At 34.3% G+C, this 16,359-nt stretch overlaps 1 protein-coding gene across 12 annotated transcripts in view; it reads right to left on the bottom strand.

Annotated features, from left to right (window-relative positions):
- Positions 1–16,359, bottom strand: part of Ca-alpha1D (Ca[2+]-channel protein alpha[[1]] subunit D) — a 960,824-nt gene that overhangs the window by 209,114 nt on the left and 735,351 nt on the right. For all 12 annotated transcript variants that reach the window (XM_072546534.1, XM_072546531.1, XM_072546539.1 and 9 more), the window contains exons 10-11: positions 8,746–8,819; positions 8,537–8,688 (exon numbers count right to left, since the gene is read on the bottom strand). In XM_072546534.1, the coding sequence (XP_072402635.1) occupies positions 8,537–8,688; positions 8,746–8,819 (226 nt within the window). The remainder of the gene's footprint in view (positions 1–8,536; positions 8,689–8,745; positions 8,820–16,359) is intronic.

The following is a 16,359-nucleotide window of genomic DNA, read 5'->3' as shown; positions in this document are numbered from 1 at the left end:
ATTTTAGTGGTATGGCTGTGGAATATTGATATACTTTTTATTGAACCATTCTGATATAAAATTAATAATTATTATAAAAGTAATGTACCATAGAAATGCAATACAAAAAATAAATAGGTGCATACCAAAAGACTACTTCTTAAAATAAAACTTAATGCTTCTGTTTTTATCGGAGACCTTTTCATTAGCTTTCCGTTGAATTCAGAAATTTCTCCAATTAAAGTTATTTTGATTGACAACATGTCAAGCGCCGTCAGTCTTCCTTCCGACATTGTATTCCTTAGAATTTACTAAGTAAGGCCTTTAGTTTTATTAATTCACACACCCTCATTGTCATTTTTTATATTGACTTCAACTTAGCTTTGTAGGCACAAACCAATTATGCAGTATCTACGCGTAATACTTAACCAAACGAATGTCGAGTTTTATCTTGAGGCTACGATTATAGTTAATGCCTGTCGTTTACATGGTAACCTCATGCCTTTATCGGGCGCTATGAAATCAGTCTCGAATAAACTGCGGATGCTTAAAACACATATAATTTATTGTAAACTTTAGTTTGGTTGGGTAAATATTTTTGTAGCACATCAAAATGTAAGTATGTTTGAGGCACACACAATGAACAAGGCCGCGTTGCTCAGAATCTGAATAGATGTGGGAGTAGTTCTTTCGATCGTTCTTACTAGCACAGAAACAAAAGAATAACTGAAAAGAAGAAAAAATTAGAAGGAGCTAAATTATAAATATGGGATACACAATGCATTTGGCTACGCTGACGACCTTAGTATAGCCGTAAAGGGGAAAACACTCACACAAGTAGAGTCGACAATGGAAGAGGCTTTAAACATGATGTCAACTTACTACAAACAAAACTCATTAAAGCCAAACCCTACTAAAACCCAAGTATGTGCATTCCATCTCAACAACCAACTGGCGCATGTAAAACTGAATGTTTCTTGGGAGGGACAACGCTTGAAACATACTAATAGGCCCAAATATCTTGGAGTAATACTAGACCGGTCACTAACGTATAAATTCCACTGTCAGAGCACAAGACAAAAGGTTTCTACGAGAAACGACCTTCTCCGGAAACTTGTAGGGAGCAAGTGGGGAAGACAACAGCTGAGGCCTTATGTTTCTCAACAGGGCAATATGCTTGTCCAGTCTGGGGTAGATCTAGACACGCCCAACAAGTCACCACGGTGTTAAATGAAAATTACCGGTTGTATGAAGCCTACCCCTCTACCCCTACTGTACCGGGTAGCTGGATTCGCATCACCAGACGACCGTAGATGCGCCTCACAATATGTGGAGAAGTTCAGGCAAACTTTCGATCAAAGGCACCAATTATACGGGTTTGACGAACCGCCAGGAATCAGCCGATTTAAATCAAGGAAAAGTTTTATGAAAAATGTCAGCGTCGAACCACCCAAACTGTTCCCCCTACATCCAGAACGACCTAATGGAATAAACCTGGACTGGAGAACCTGGCGGACACTCAATGAGCATACGCACAGGTGTTGCCCCTGTAAAACAGAATCTCATTAAATGGGGCATCCAGACAGACAGCGACGCAATTTGTGAATGTGGGGAAATACAGATCGTAGAGCACCTGAGAGTATGCAGACTTTGCCCATCACAGTGCACCCTCGATGATTTATAGCTCGCAAATACAAAGGGTATAGACGTAGCCCGATATTGGGCAGAAAAACTGTAGTCGGATCCAGACACGAAAAAGTAAAGTAAGATATAATTGATTAAACTTTAGATCTAATTTTAGATGGCGCCGTGAGTCTAGAAGATGATAATGATGAAGAAGAAAAACCAACCCCCTCACTGCCAAATTAATTCAAGGTCTTTAACTTTGCAGTAAATTAGAAAATGATTTTCTTATTAATAAGCCCAATTTTGAACGAGCCTTTAAATTACAACGTGAGCTACAGAACTGCATGTCAGAATGAACGAGAATGAAGTTTATGAAAATCCATCACCTTTAGCGCAAATATCTATTGCAGAGACAGTTTCTTCTGACGATGAAGATGATTTTGAGCCACTTCGCAAACGGTGCAAGCCATTATCAGATAGCGATAATGATTAAAAATGTAAATATAAAATTATATGTACCTATTACTTTCCCATAGTTTTTTTAAGCTTTTGTATATTTCTTTCAGATATTGGAAGTAATTTATCATGCAGCCTATTTCTTTCAATTTCTGCAAACTTTTTTGTTTTTGTGTTGGTTTTATGTAATTTTATCGGGATCGTATCCCTACTTTTTCACGTATCTACCGTATAAAATGAGACCTACTTTTTTATAACCTAGTATAACCGATAAATCCCACTGAATATGCAGATTATCTCTACGTGTCTTTTTTATATGTATATTTATTAACAAGAGTCTAAATTTGATAAATATTACTCAATAATATTAATCTAAAAGAAAAAATATGAAACATTTTTATTTACATAACTCATTCCGTTAAAATCGTTCGTGATTATTTTAACAAGAATAATAAAAGTACACAATACCTGTGGATGTCATTGTTAAATATAATCAATGTCATTATCCCCTGATGATGAAACACGTTTTCTGCAACATCAGGGATCGATAAATACCATTAAACAATATTGCAAAATGTTAGTTCATTAGATTGAAACGTGAATTAACTATCCTGAACGAAACAAAAGCTCTAGAAATGAGGTTGAAAGTAGATGAAAAATAATGCTTGTATAAAATTTCTTAGTACTCGTTACTATTCAAGATTAAATTATAATTGTTGTACAAGTTTTTACGAGAGAAGGCATTTTTGCACATAGATTAATCTGTAAAAACTGTAACATTCTTTGTAAAACAGAAATCTCAGAAATTTGAGACAAAATATGCAGAAAAAAATAGATATTGAGAATTGGTACATGTAACGTACAGAGAATAAGTAAACACATGAATGAAAGTATTCACAAAGATTGTTTATTGTTTCTTTTTATACCTGCCTGTCATTTCTATTACTTTCTTTGGATAACCTTATAGAGGACCCAACGACCATTTCTCTAACTAGATTCTTCTAATTATTCATGTAATTTCTTTCTTTTACAAATATGTAAGTTTACATAATAAACATTAATAAATTATCTTAGTACCCCAATCTTCGCAATTATCCTCAAACATATTTTACATAATATTTTAACTTTATTAAACTATTGGATTTTAAAATCAAAGAAAAGTTATGTCAAAAAATATAGCCATTGATTTTCTTTTGAATTAGAACAATGGATCGCCCGTATAAACATCCGTAAGCCAAAAAGCCTATAATAATTAATTACATATCTAATTATATAGAAATGCCCATTAACTATGGCAAATCATGATTTTACAGGCTCTATCCGATTAACAGCACTATGACTTTTGCCCAAAGCTTATTGGTTCGCTTTGATTGTGAATGTCATCGCGGACGTTTACGTGACGGGTGTTCGCAATGGTTTCACAGATTCAAAATCGGAGGCACAGAACATAATTAATTAACGAACAAAGGCCCATATTGGTCAAAAAGGTAAAACTTTTTACATTAAGTTAAAAAAAAATGATTTTGTAGCTAAAAAATGATTATTGCAACGTTTAAAAAGTTGCATAAAATAGGTTTGATAACTATAAGAGGAGAAAAACTATCTATAGAGAGAAAGAGTTGCTTTGCCCTTTACAGGTATACAATGCAAACTAGTTAAGGCTTGTTGGCATGTTATACAGTGTGGCGCACCGAAAACGAAACAGAGGCATTTACTGGCAGATGAAAAAATCTCCTTCTCCATCTCCTTTTTTGAAAAAATGCTCGGACCCGTCGATTTTGTTTTCGAGGGGGACACAAAATTGGCATAAAATCACTTTAACATTTGCAGCACCTTAAGCGGGGGTGGCATCATCCCTAAAATCTTAAATGAAAAGGGGGGTCGAATGAACCATTATTTGAAAGGTCTTTCAACTCCCTTTATAATGATGTAAAATTTATGTATTCAATTCAGTAGTTTTGGAGATTTATTGATTTAAAGTTTAAAGTAGACTTTAATAGGTACATCAAATTAGTTTGTACTTCTTTCAGAAGAAATTTGAGTAAAAGCATTTTCTTGATAAGTAAATGCTTTTATTTACTACGCCCATGGTTTATTAATAATAAAAATAGCAACTGAAGTGTCCTTTGTGACAAAAAAGTTGTTTCTTGAAGAAAGATAAGTAGAGAATGCCACGTACTTATTTTAAATAGGAAATAGTACATTAGTTTGCGATTGATTTGACCAATCTTTGTTGTTAAAATATCATTTATTGCTTTATACATAAATTAACCATGGTATATTCCACTGCAGAAAGGGTTGAAATTATTGAAATATTTTTCGGAAATAATCAGTGCGCTAATAGAACAGCACAAATTTTTAATGAGCGACATGAGAACAATAATGTGCACCGAAAATATGTTCTAGAACTTGTAGCTAAATTTCGGGAAACTGGATCAGTCGCCAATAAAAAATGTAATATTGAAAATCCTATAAGGAACAAAGCAACAGAAGTGGGGGTTTTAGGGCAAGTTATTGTAGATCCTACATTAAGTACCCGCAAATTGCAAACTTCGTGTGGTGTTAGTCGACGTACTATCCAAAGGATTCTAAAGGCCCATAATTTTCATCCGTATAAAATTCACCTTGTACAAGAACTTAATGAAGACGATTTTGATAAGCGATTAGAATTTCGTGAAGTTATGAGTGAACGAATTACAAACGATGAACAATTTTTATTTAACATTTGCTTTTCCGACGATTGTTCCTTTTTTTTAAATGGCGAAGTAAATCGTCATAATTGTCGATATTGGTCGGACTCTAATCCCAGAATTTACCATGAGGTACACACACAGCAGCCACAAAAATTAAATGTTTGGGCTGGCATTTTTGGCTCATCATTTGGTTGGTCCTTTTTTCTTACCTGGAAATTTGACTGGTGAAATGTATTTGGAATTACTGCAAAATGCCATAGATCCTGCGCTAACAGATATAATTGAAAATCAGAATGATGGTCGATACGTTGAGAATATGTTGATGTTCCAACAGGATGATGCCCCACCACATTACGCATTAAGAGTTCGGCATTATTTAGATCAGACCTTTCCAGGTCAATGGATTGGTAGAAGAGGTGCCGTTGAATGGCCCCCAAGATCGCCAGATTTATCACCTTTGGATTTCTTTTTGTGAGGTTACTTAAAAAGCAAAATCTATGCTACTCAGCCAACATCCTTAGAAGATTTACGACAAAGAATTGTGAATGAGTGCCATCAAATTACTCCTCAAATATTGCAAAATGTCCGGCAACGTTTTCAGCAAAATCTTTATTATTGCATGGAAAGTAATGGTGGTCATTTTCAACATTTACTCGGCTGACAGGTCAGTTCATTCCTTATTTTTTAACAACTTTGCTGCTATGTATTGATCTCCTCTTACGATGATGTATTTAAACTTTAAATCAATAAATCTCCAAAACTACTGAATTGAAGTACATGAATTTTACATCATTGTAAAGGGAGTTGAAAGACCTTTTAAATAATGGATCATTCGACCCCCCTTTCCATTTAAGATTTTAGGGATGGTGCCACCCCCGCTTAGGGGGCTGCAAATGTTAATGTGATTTTATGCCAATTTTGTTTCCCCCTCGATAACAAAATCGACGGGTCCAAGCGTTTTTTTTTAAAAGGAATCATCTGCCAGTAAATGCATCTGTTTCGTTTTCGGTGCGCCACCCTGTATATATATATATATATATATATATATATATATATATATATATATATACATACACTTATATACAGGGTGTTCCACGACGAGCTTAAGCTGTCTACATATAGCAAAACGTTTATTTCATATTACTAGACATAAGGAGAGCAAAAACGTGTAATTCAACACTTTTTGTTTATGGAAAAAAAAGTGCGTGGATGATAGAAATCCTTTTCAAAAAGCGGTTTGATGAATGATTCATGCCAAAGTTAATAAATGGTTCCAACATCAATATCTTTATCCGTTGAGTAAGTAATAAAAACCTTTTTCAAATTATGGATCATTAGTCCCCTCGCTCTATTTAAAAATTTGTGGCGGGTTGCAACCTTGGTCATAGTGCAGTTTTCGGAAGTCGTCGAAGAAATGAGGTCCCGGAAGACGAAGAACATCTTGGTTAAAGAATCTCAGAATCTGGTTCAATACAACATCTGTGCAGCTTTGCTCCGCGCTGCTGCAGATAAGATAAAGATTGCCATGATGATCGCCAACATTTATAACGGATAGGCACATCAAGAAGACGAAAGGAATTACATATTGAACCTATTGAGCCAGTGGTTGTGATTTGTGACATAGGTTTTTTTTTCCAGAGCCAGATTGAACAGTATACAGGAGAGAGGGTCTCCCTGGCGCAGCCCGTTATTTGGTTTAAAAGGTTCAGACAGTTTCACTGAATTCGTACTCTACATTTAACTTTTTCAAGAGTTAGTTTTCTTAAATTTATCTACTGATTTGGTTTTCCTAGCTCTTTCATTGCTTTGAACATTTCTCTTCTATTCACAGAGTTGTAGGCTGCTTTGTAGTAATATATATATATATATATATATATATATATATATATATATATATATATATATATATATATATATATATATACACTCGCGATCATAAAATCCGGGTCACCTTGAAAATCACCGATATTTCATTTTTAACGGGCTTTATCGTAAATAATAATAAAACAAATACAAACTAATGCATGTTTCTGAGAATTGTTGTCGGCTTAGTGGTTTTCTTTGCAACAAAGAATTCCAATAGTGCCGATTTCGCGGAAAAGTGCACACTTCCCAAAATGAACGGTACCTGTAACTGCCGCTTGTTTTAAATGTCTCAATTGTGCTTCGACTTTCTGTTCAAACGCAACGAACAAACGTTTATTATTGCCACCATTAGTGTTTATTAGTGTTTATTATTGTTTATTTTTTGCCAAAAATACCCTTGACTGTTGTTGAAACGGCACAAATTGTTGTGTTTGTGAAAGACGGTCACACTCAAAGGCAAGTCGCAAGAACTGTTGGCGTAAGCCTTTCTACGGTTCAACGAGTGCTCCAACGCTGTCAGGAGACAGGTTTGCTATCCAGACGACCTGGCTCTGGATGAAGAAGAACGACCACGGCACGAGATGACCGTTTTCTTGTGTTTCAGGCTTTACGAAACCGGACCTCAACTGCGATTGTGCATCGAAATCGTCTACAGGAAGTACGAAATCGCAATGTTAACGTTGCAACAGCCAGGAGAAGACCTTGTTCTTTTGGACTATCTTCTCGGGTAATGCCTACAGAACCGCCACTTCGCTTGGCGCATCGAGTTGCACGACTAGCTTTTGCTCAACAATGCGCACATTGGGGAATTAACGATTGGAGCAAAGAGTTATTCTCAGATGAATCCCGTTTCTGCCTAACTGGATCCGATGGACGTGTAAGAGTTTGGAAGAGAACCATTTCTCCAAGAATGCCATTTGGTAGGGGCTCGGTCATGGCTTGGGTAGGTGTATCTTCCGACTTCCGCACAGAATTACCCTTCATCGAAAATGGGTCCTTAACTGAACGAAGGGACATTACGGAGATTCTGGAAGAACATGTTATGCATACCATGGCAGGGCTTGAAGAAGACGTTGTTTTTATGCAGAACAACTCGCAAACGCACGTTGCCACGATCAGTATGCAATACTTGGACTAGGTTGGAATTACGAGGCTACCCTGGCCAGCTAGGTCTCCGGACCTGAATCCCATCGAACATCTCTAGGATGATTTTTAAAAAACGTATTCAACCCCTAACATCTCCTCCTAACAACGCACAGGAGCTTAAGGATATGTTAGTGAGAGAGTGGAATAACATACCACAACATGTAATCCGGAGAAAAATTGAGAGTATCCCAGTCGTCTGCAAGAGGTTATTAGAGCAAGTGGAGGCAATACACGATATTAGTCATTGAAGTTTCACTGATATTTTACCACGTTCTGTATTTTCCATTTTTTTTTCGTATGTCTGTTTTATCAACAATTTGGTTTTTTTTCTGCTTTTTTAATAAAAACAATAAAAATCGATTTTTTTTTCTTTCAAAACAAACATTGATGACAAATCAGCTCAAAAAAAGGTTATTACTGCACCAGAGGCAAAAATATTCAAGAAACTTGAAATTTTCAAGGTGACCCGGATTTTATGATCGCGAGTGTATATTATATTGTAGGATTGCGGCGGTCTTATTTCCTATTCGTTTTGCAAGAACTCTCGCTAATCAACTGTACTTGTAAAATTATTAACACCACTTTGTAAGATAATTTTGCTTTTAAATATATAATAAGGCAACCATGCTATCAGTTATTAAAAAATACGTTATAGGTTAATACTCTACTTTCATCAGGTTCGAAAAAACCGGATTATACTCGAAAAAATATTAGTTTTAAACAAATAAATATATAGCCAAGGGTTTTTAAATCGTTTTTTGCATACTTACTTGGTAACTTTAAATACTCTCAATAATCTAACACAACGTAACACAGATATTCCCAACGGAGGCATCACATGAGTATTGGTTAAAATCATTTCCATGATACTGCCAATTACAACAAAACAATCAAATCTATTAAATAATGATACAAAGTATCCCTAAAAATAAAAAAGTCATACTTTTCGTGCCAAAATTTATTATCGATAAATACTCACTTGAAAACCTAGACTATACATCTTTAACAACATTTCTATCGTAAACAGAGCGATAAAAAACATATTTGTATATTCTGAAAGGAAACAAATCATTGTTAGTAATTCCATAAAAAGTGAATAAATGTGTGTAACTATTCATATAAACTTATGAGAGTTTATGTTGTTTCAAAGCTTATGACAAACACAGGTATCGAGGAACTTTATCGCGCTATTAGGGTTGAAAATGTTATAGTAAATATACAATGTATAAAATGACTCAATATTTGTCAATTTTTAGGATCAACATCAAACTTATATTCCTCTTTATGTGCTACATCAGGTCGATCTTTGGAATTATACTAGCGCGACATGTTTAACCCTCAACTGGCGTCTTGGTATATTCTGCCGTTAACTGCGTTATGGGGTCTACTGGACACCATTTTTTTGAGTTTTTTGTGAAATTAATAAAGACATAATTCATTCTTTCGTTATAATTTGTAATCATTTAAGCTGGAATAAAACAATTAAAAATGTAACATTATTTTACAAGGTTTTCTGACAGCAGAACATAATTTCTTACAAAAGAAATATAAAAAATAAAATCACTATTATTATATATTATTATCTATTAAAATATTACAATTAAAATATATTATTATCAACAAAACTGTGAACTATTTACAAGAAACATTTTTGTAAATGCAATTCTTGCGAACATATCCCCTGCAGTCGCCGCATATGAGTCGGGAACATTTGCTACACGACATTTTTGTTTTTTTGTCATACTTTCGATCACAGATACCATATCTCTTTCGATTCTGGTTCTGATCATTTAATTTTCCCCTCTCTGCTTGAGGTAAAGAAGAAGCTTTTTTTAGTATTCTACTGATACCCATGTGAAGCTCCCTAGATAATCGAAAATTGTAGTCTTATATTGACATAATATGGTTCTGCAAGTTGTCATGCAAGAATTTTGTAAAAGGCTTTTCTCTCTATGGCTTGGTTGTTTTTATAATATCCATGTAAAATGTGTGCATTAACACCTGCCATATTCAATATTGTAAAAAAAATATTCATTGGCCATCGCCTAGTTCGCCGGTTAGTAGAATATGTGGTACATCGCCTTTTGTTTGATTATAGAAGCAAATAATTTCGGGTTTACCAGATTCTATGTCTTCACATTCGGTATGGTGGATTGATGAACTGCCTTCCTTTCTTTTTGAATGTAGGAAATTATAGTGTAGTCATTTGTAAAACCATAAATGGAAGAACCTTCAGCTCTGCTCTGACTTGGATGGAACTGCATAGGTATTTCCTTTTTGTTTCGCTTAAGCGTGCCAATATAGGTCAGTCCTCGTTTTTTAATGCATCCATGACTTGTATGGATGAAAACCAATTCTCTGCTGTGACATTTCGGTGTGAATTAGCAATTGGATGACACAGTCTCAACACCGCTTGTGTTGGTTTCATGAAACATCTCTCCTTATTTGTTAGAGAAACACCATCACTATCCTTACTACAGTAAATATAGCCAATATAGAAATAGTGGGTACTTGCGTCTGTTGTGGCCATAATTTTCAGTCCATATTTCCGAGGTTTATTAGGTTTGTATATGCGGAACCTACATCTACCGCGAAATCCTATCAGCATTTCAATACAACACAATTTTCCCACAGAAAAACAGTCTTGGCAATTTTTTACAAAACGCTCAAATAACCCAGATACGTAGATTACCTAGATCACCTAGATTAGCGTAGGCTGATTTCTATCAAGCTATTGTAAATACACTCATGGACAAAAATATCGAATATTTTGGAATTTTCAAATTTTTGTTTTTTCAAAATAAATTCTGGTCAAGCAAGTCGCTTATTGTAAAATAGAGTTTATTTTAACAATGTTTAATGAACAATTTTAAGTTTTTATGCGGAGAAAATTGTGAAAAAAAAATGTTTAATATTAGGTAAATAAGGTTATTTTACTCTAAACTTAAATGATAATTTAAATTGCTTAAACAACTGGTTTAAACTGAAAGAAGTGCATGATCAGTAACGAGTATTCTCCCCTTTAGCTCTTATTACTGCTTGCATCTTTCTCAGCATGCTTGTAAGTAAATTTTGGACATATCCTTGGGAAATTGCATTTCATTTATCCTGTGTAGCAAGCCGAAGCTTCTCTATCGTATTTGGAACGGGATTTATTTGTCGTATGCTGCATTTTAGGTAATCCCACATGTGCTCTATTGGATTTAAATCCGGGCTAGACGGTGGCCAATCCAATCTTTGAATTTGGACCTCATCAAGGTAATTACTCACCATGGCAGCGGCATGTGGTCGAGCATTATGATGCATTAACGTGAATCTTTCATATCCAATGTAACCAACATATGACAAAACATGATCTTGCAGGATGCTTTAAACGTAAGAATCACCAGTCATCTGTCCAATCACTTCCACAAGTGCGGTACGTACCTCCTAACTAATACCTTCCCAAAGAATTATGCCATCAACTCCAAAACCAACGGTCTGGGCGAGACTGCAGCTAGCGAATCGTACTCCAACTCTTCTGTAGACGTATTTTTGACTACCTGGCTTCCATAATAGGATTCTGGTCTCATCAATGAAAAGAACGTTTTTCCAGTTGTCGATATTCCACTAAATATGTGTTCTTGCAAATTCCAAACGACGAGCTTTATGATTTTGGAGAAGACTTGGAACTTTGGCGGGGCGTCTGAGCTTTAAGTTTGCTTCTTTTAATCTTCGTCTAACTGTTTGTGAATTCACATTAACTTGTCTAACATTTAATAGCTCATTTCTGAGGTGCATCGATGTCAATGAACGATTTCGTGTAGAATTAAGAACCAAAAACGGTCATCAATTGCGGTTGTGCAACTAGGGCGTCGTTGACCAGGCCTTCGTACAAAATTTCCTGTTTCGCGGTACCTTTTTAGAGTATTTGAAACTATAGATTCAGTTCAGCTGAGACGTCGTGCGATTCCCTTTTTGTGCTTATCCTTCCTCGTACAAAATTACAATATGTGCTACTTGGACTTTATCGCAGTGCCGAATTGGTGGTATACTTGTTTTAAACTTAGTTAAATCAAAACAGTATTTAAATAAACTAAAAATAACCGAATTAGTATGATTTTTTCTTTACGTGAAGAAGGATTTTTATGATAAAATGTACGAATGACACTAACAACTGAATACACGTCAAAATAAACATCAAAATATTTGAAACCAGTTGAGTACATCAGCCTACTATATGAGTATTATCAGTATACTAAAATTATTTTGAAATAATGTGACTACAAAAAAAATTGGAAAATTCCAAAATATTCGATATTTTTGTCCATGAGTGTAGTATCAACGTCTTTAATTCGTGTATCTCGGACTGCCTTTTCCAAAGTAATGTTAAATAGGAGGCAATCCAGGGCATCTCCTTGTCTGAGGCTATCCTTTATCTCAAAGGATCGAGATCTCTCCCTAGATCCTAACATTGGCTTTTAAGTTAGATGTCATTCTCGTTAATTGGATAGGTATTTTTGGTATACCAAACTCACGCATTGATTAGTATAGTACTGTCCTCTTGACACTGTCGTATGCGGCCTTGAAGTCGACAAATAGGTGATGGTTCCAATGATCAATTTTAATTTTTTCTCGAAGATTTGTCTTATTGGATAAATCTGGTCAATTGTTGATTTTTCTGTAGTGAATCCAGCCTGGTATTTTCCAACTATGGCCACTGTGTCAACCTGTAGTCTTTCTAGAAAATATTTGCTAGTATTTTCTAAGCAGTTGTTAAAAGAGTTATACCTCTATAGTTATCACACTGGAGTTGATCACCTTTTTTATGAAGCGAACATATCACATCTTACGACCATTCACAGTGCATGGTCTCATTTTGCCAAACAAGAAGTAAAAGTTTATGTTTGTCTGTAGCAGAGCGTTGCCACCATTCTTCTAGAGCTCACTGCAAATGTGATAAGTTCCTGGTGATTTGTTATATTTAAGCTTTTCACTGGTTTGGGTAACCTCTTCAATGGTAGGTGGTCTTTCGTTTGAGTTGAATAGATTCTAGTGATGGGAAGACCTGGTTCGATTCGGTGACCTGGGTCTTCCAGGTCAATCATTAAAATGGCCCTTTCATAAATATCCGTTCATATTAACGACTAATTAAATTTGTTGTGTAAAGGTCAAGTGTTTAGGGTTTAGTATTATTTATGAATCTTTCTGAGAGTATATGAATGAACGATAATGCAGGACCCCTTTATAGAGATTCGTTCATTAGAAACGTTTATTCGTAAACACTATCTAGGGTCATTCATGGGGTCATTCAAACGATAGGGTCACAGAAACGTGATTGTATCAATCACGGGTCTTCGAAAGGATTCGATCTTTGTGAACGGATGGTTCGTGATCTTCTCATCACTAATAGATTTCAATCATTTTGACCTGCTCGTGTATTATACGTTTCTTCGATAGGATGGCCATTAAATTTTGCGTCGAAAGATTCAACCCATCTATTCAAGAATATCTATTAGGAAATTTTCTTCTCCATCTTTACAGCCCTCTATTCTTGGCTTAAACTCTTAGCTTATTTTGTTTAGATTTCTGTAGAACATTCAAATTTCGGTTTGTTTTTTTTAGCCATTTTATGCTTTTTAACTGCTTTTCCTCAAATTACCTTTTTTCATCTATGTAATCTTGTTCTTTTTCTTCTTAGGATCCGGTATACATCCGTTGCTCTTCTTGAGCATCCAGCTTTTGATTTGTCTTAGGTATGCTCTAATTTTTTTTATAGGTTGGATTTAGCATACCTGTCAAACCATTCATTTTATTTAACTGATTTGGTTTTCCCCTATATTTCCGTTGCCTTCTAAGTTATTATATTTGCTACATTTTATCTACAATTCCTTCACATTTTCCTCGCCTCCAGGCTCTCCGTTTCTTCATTCATTTGTCTTCTATACTCTCGCAATAGTTTAATGCGCAGATTATCATCATTATGTCTTGTTTCAAATGTTTATCCTTCTTTAGGTTTGATATTTTTCCTCTGATTTTTGTTATTACAAAAAAATGGTCAGTATCAATGTTTGGACCTGTGTATGTATGTATGTGATCTATCTGGTGGTTAACTAGGATCTGTTCAAAATATGTCTATTCAATTTTCGCCAAATTTTCAAAATAATTTTTTTGAAAATGATTTCCGAAGTGGAAATCGAAACGTCAAACATTAGTTAATAAACGTGGCTTCATCCCATATAAATATAATATTTGAGCTAGAAAAAGTTCCAGCTCTTCTATAATCAAAACCAAAAACCAACAGAAAAGAAAGTGAAGATGAGAAGTTCTTGGAAAAGAGCAAATTATTAAGTACGACATTGAGTAAGATAAAACTAATGCAAATCATAGAATACTCATAGAACAGCTTAAGAAAGGCAAGAAAAAAATAATATAATATTTTAATGAGAAAAATGATAGCAAGGGCATTAAATACAACGGATAAAGTAAATTTATTGAAGAGCAAATGTAATCTCAAAAATAAAATTGGACATATATATATATATATATATATATATATATATATATATATATATATATATATATATATAGTTTAATATGATCAAATTGGAAAGAGAAATCCACTAAGATTAGAAAAATAGCAAAGGAAGAAAAAAAAAACAGTGAAAACGAGAAAATAGGATACATGAAGGCTACATGTTAATTAAAAAATCTGAACTCGTATCAAGAAGAAGGTGAACTGACCGGAAGACCTGAAATATCAGTGGATAATCCTCAAAAGCACAATCAGAAAGAGATATAAACCAAGATCAAAATTTGGAACATAACTCAAAAATAAAAAACACAACATTAGCTACATGAAAAGTGAGAAAAACATTTTATGACGACGTTGTAGCATATCCACAAAGTTGCTGCAAGACTATAAAAATAAGAACAAATTCCTGAAGAATGAAATATCGATTTGCTGTGCCCATTTACACAATAAAGACGATCAGAGGGATAACCTTCCGGTTCTGCATTTATCGGCAAAATATGTGTGATTTCTGCAATGTAATAAACCACATTTTTTCGCGGAATTATAAATAAAAGAAAACTAAATAAAAGAATTTCAGTGGAAATTAGAAAAGATGTAAAAAGATATAATACTATTGTAATTACTCAAACAGTAGAAGAGAACAAAGGTTTAAATATAATGAAAAGAAAACTCACACAAAGTAAAAAAGAAATATAAACTCTGAGAGATAAAGACGTAAAGGCAACAACAGATAAACAAAACATTCTGAAAATAACCAGAGAGTCTTATAAAGAAATCTATACCAGCCAAAGAGCACAAGACAATTCCCCGACACGAGTAAAGACTTTCATAAATCAGGGATCAGAAATACTTTTACTCACTACTGTGTCAGAAGTAAGAGCAGCTTTAAGGTGAAAGATAGGAATTACTCCAAATCATATTGGAAGGTAAAGTGCAGGGCAAAAGATCAGTGGAAGACGCAAAAACTCGTGGCTGAAAGACCTGAGGAGATGGGTTGAACGCTCGTCCACAGAAATCTTTCGTACAGCAGTTTCCAAAGCTACAATTGCCATTTGAATCGACAACCAAGGAGATGGCGCAATAAGAAGAATGAAATATTGGCAGAACGGAGGAGTCTAATAAATAGGTATATGTATTTGGAGATTTCAAAGTGAGAGTACGAAAAAAGGATAAAACAGTATGGTGGAGAAATCATACAAAACGATAATGGAAGAAGGCCATTAAAATATTGCCTAATGCACAACCTTATTATAACGAATACGACGTATATCCACAAAAAAAATAACAAAAGATATAATGGAAGATAATTTCTAAGTTGCTCTTTCTTATACAGTGGTACCACCATAGCTATTTTCTGATAAAAACTTATTTCCCTTGACTATCAATTAAGGACACCCGGGTTATATTCGTTTTAAAATTTCAAAAAATACGTAAATGGATGTTTTTTTAGTTTGTATATCCAGTTCAGACTATGCTCAATGAAACTCATAAAATCTCATAAGGTCAGACGTGATTCCATGTCAAATTACTTTTTCGCAATATAAAAAACCATTACTTTTCACTATAATCTCCCGCATGCTGGCAGATTGTGGAAATCGATATTTTATTTAATGATGCTACAAAGAGTGAAATAAAACATGTGTAGTGCAGTAAATAAAAATTATAAATGAATAAAAAAATTTACAAGAACAATGAAATCTAGTTTTGGTGATTATCGTATTTTGATCGTTCAATTTTAGATCCAATTACTGGCTTTAAATCCACATGATGAAAATCAAGTACACCGTAACGTGTTCATGAATAAAAAGATTGATTTATTGTTTTTCAAATTACTCTCTATAAAAGATAAAATAAATTTTTGCACGCGTTCGAGGCAATTTTTAAAAACCAAACTAATAATTAAAAAAAAACAGTTATTTTAAACATTTAGATAACAGCGACTGTATAATTTTCTTTTGATAAATGGAAATAAAGTGAAATTATTGAAACAACTGTGAAACAGTGAAACAACTCAGTGCCAATTGTTAATTGTGACTGTTTTACATGTAGTAATACAATAACTTACAAGATATATTATAA

This window comes from Diabrotica undecimpunctata, chromosome 10, assembly GCF_040954645.1.
Source record: "Diabrotica undecimpunctata isolate CICGRU chromosome 10, icDiaUnde3, whole genome shotgun sequence".
Classification (NCBI taxonomy): Eukaryota; Metazoa; Arthropoda; class Insecta; order Coleoptera; family Chrysomelidae; genus Diabrotica; species Diabrotica undecimpunctata.
This window is presented reverse-complemented; position numbering and strand designations above follow the sequence as displayed.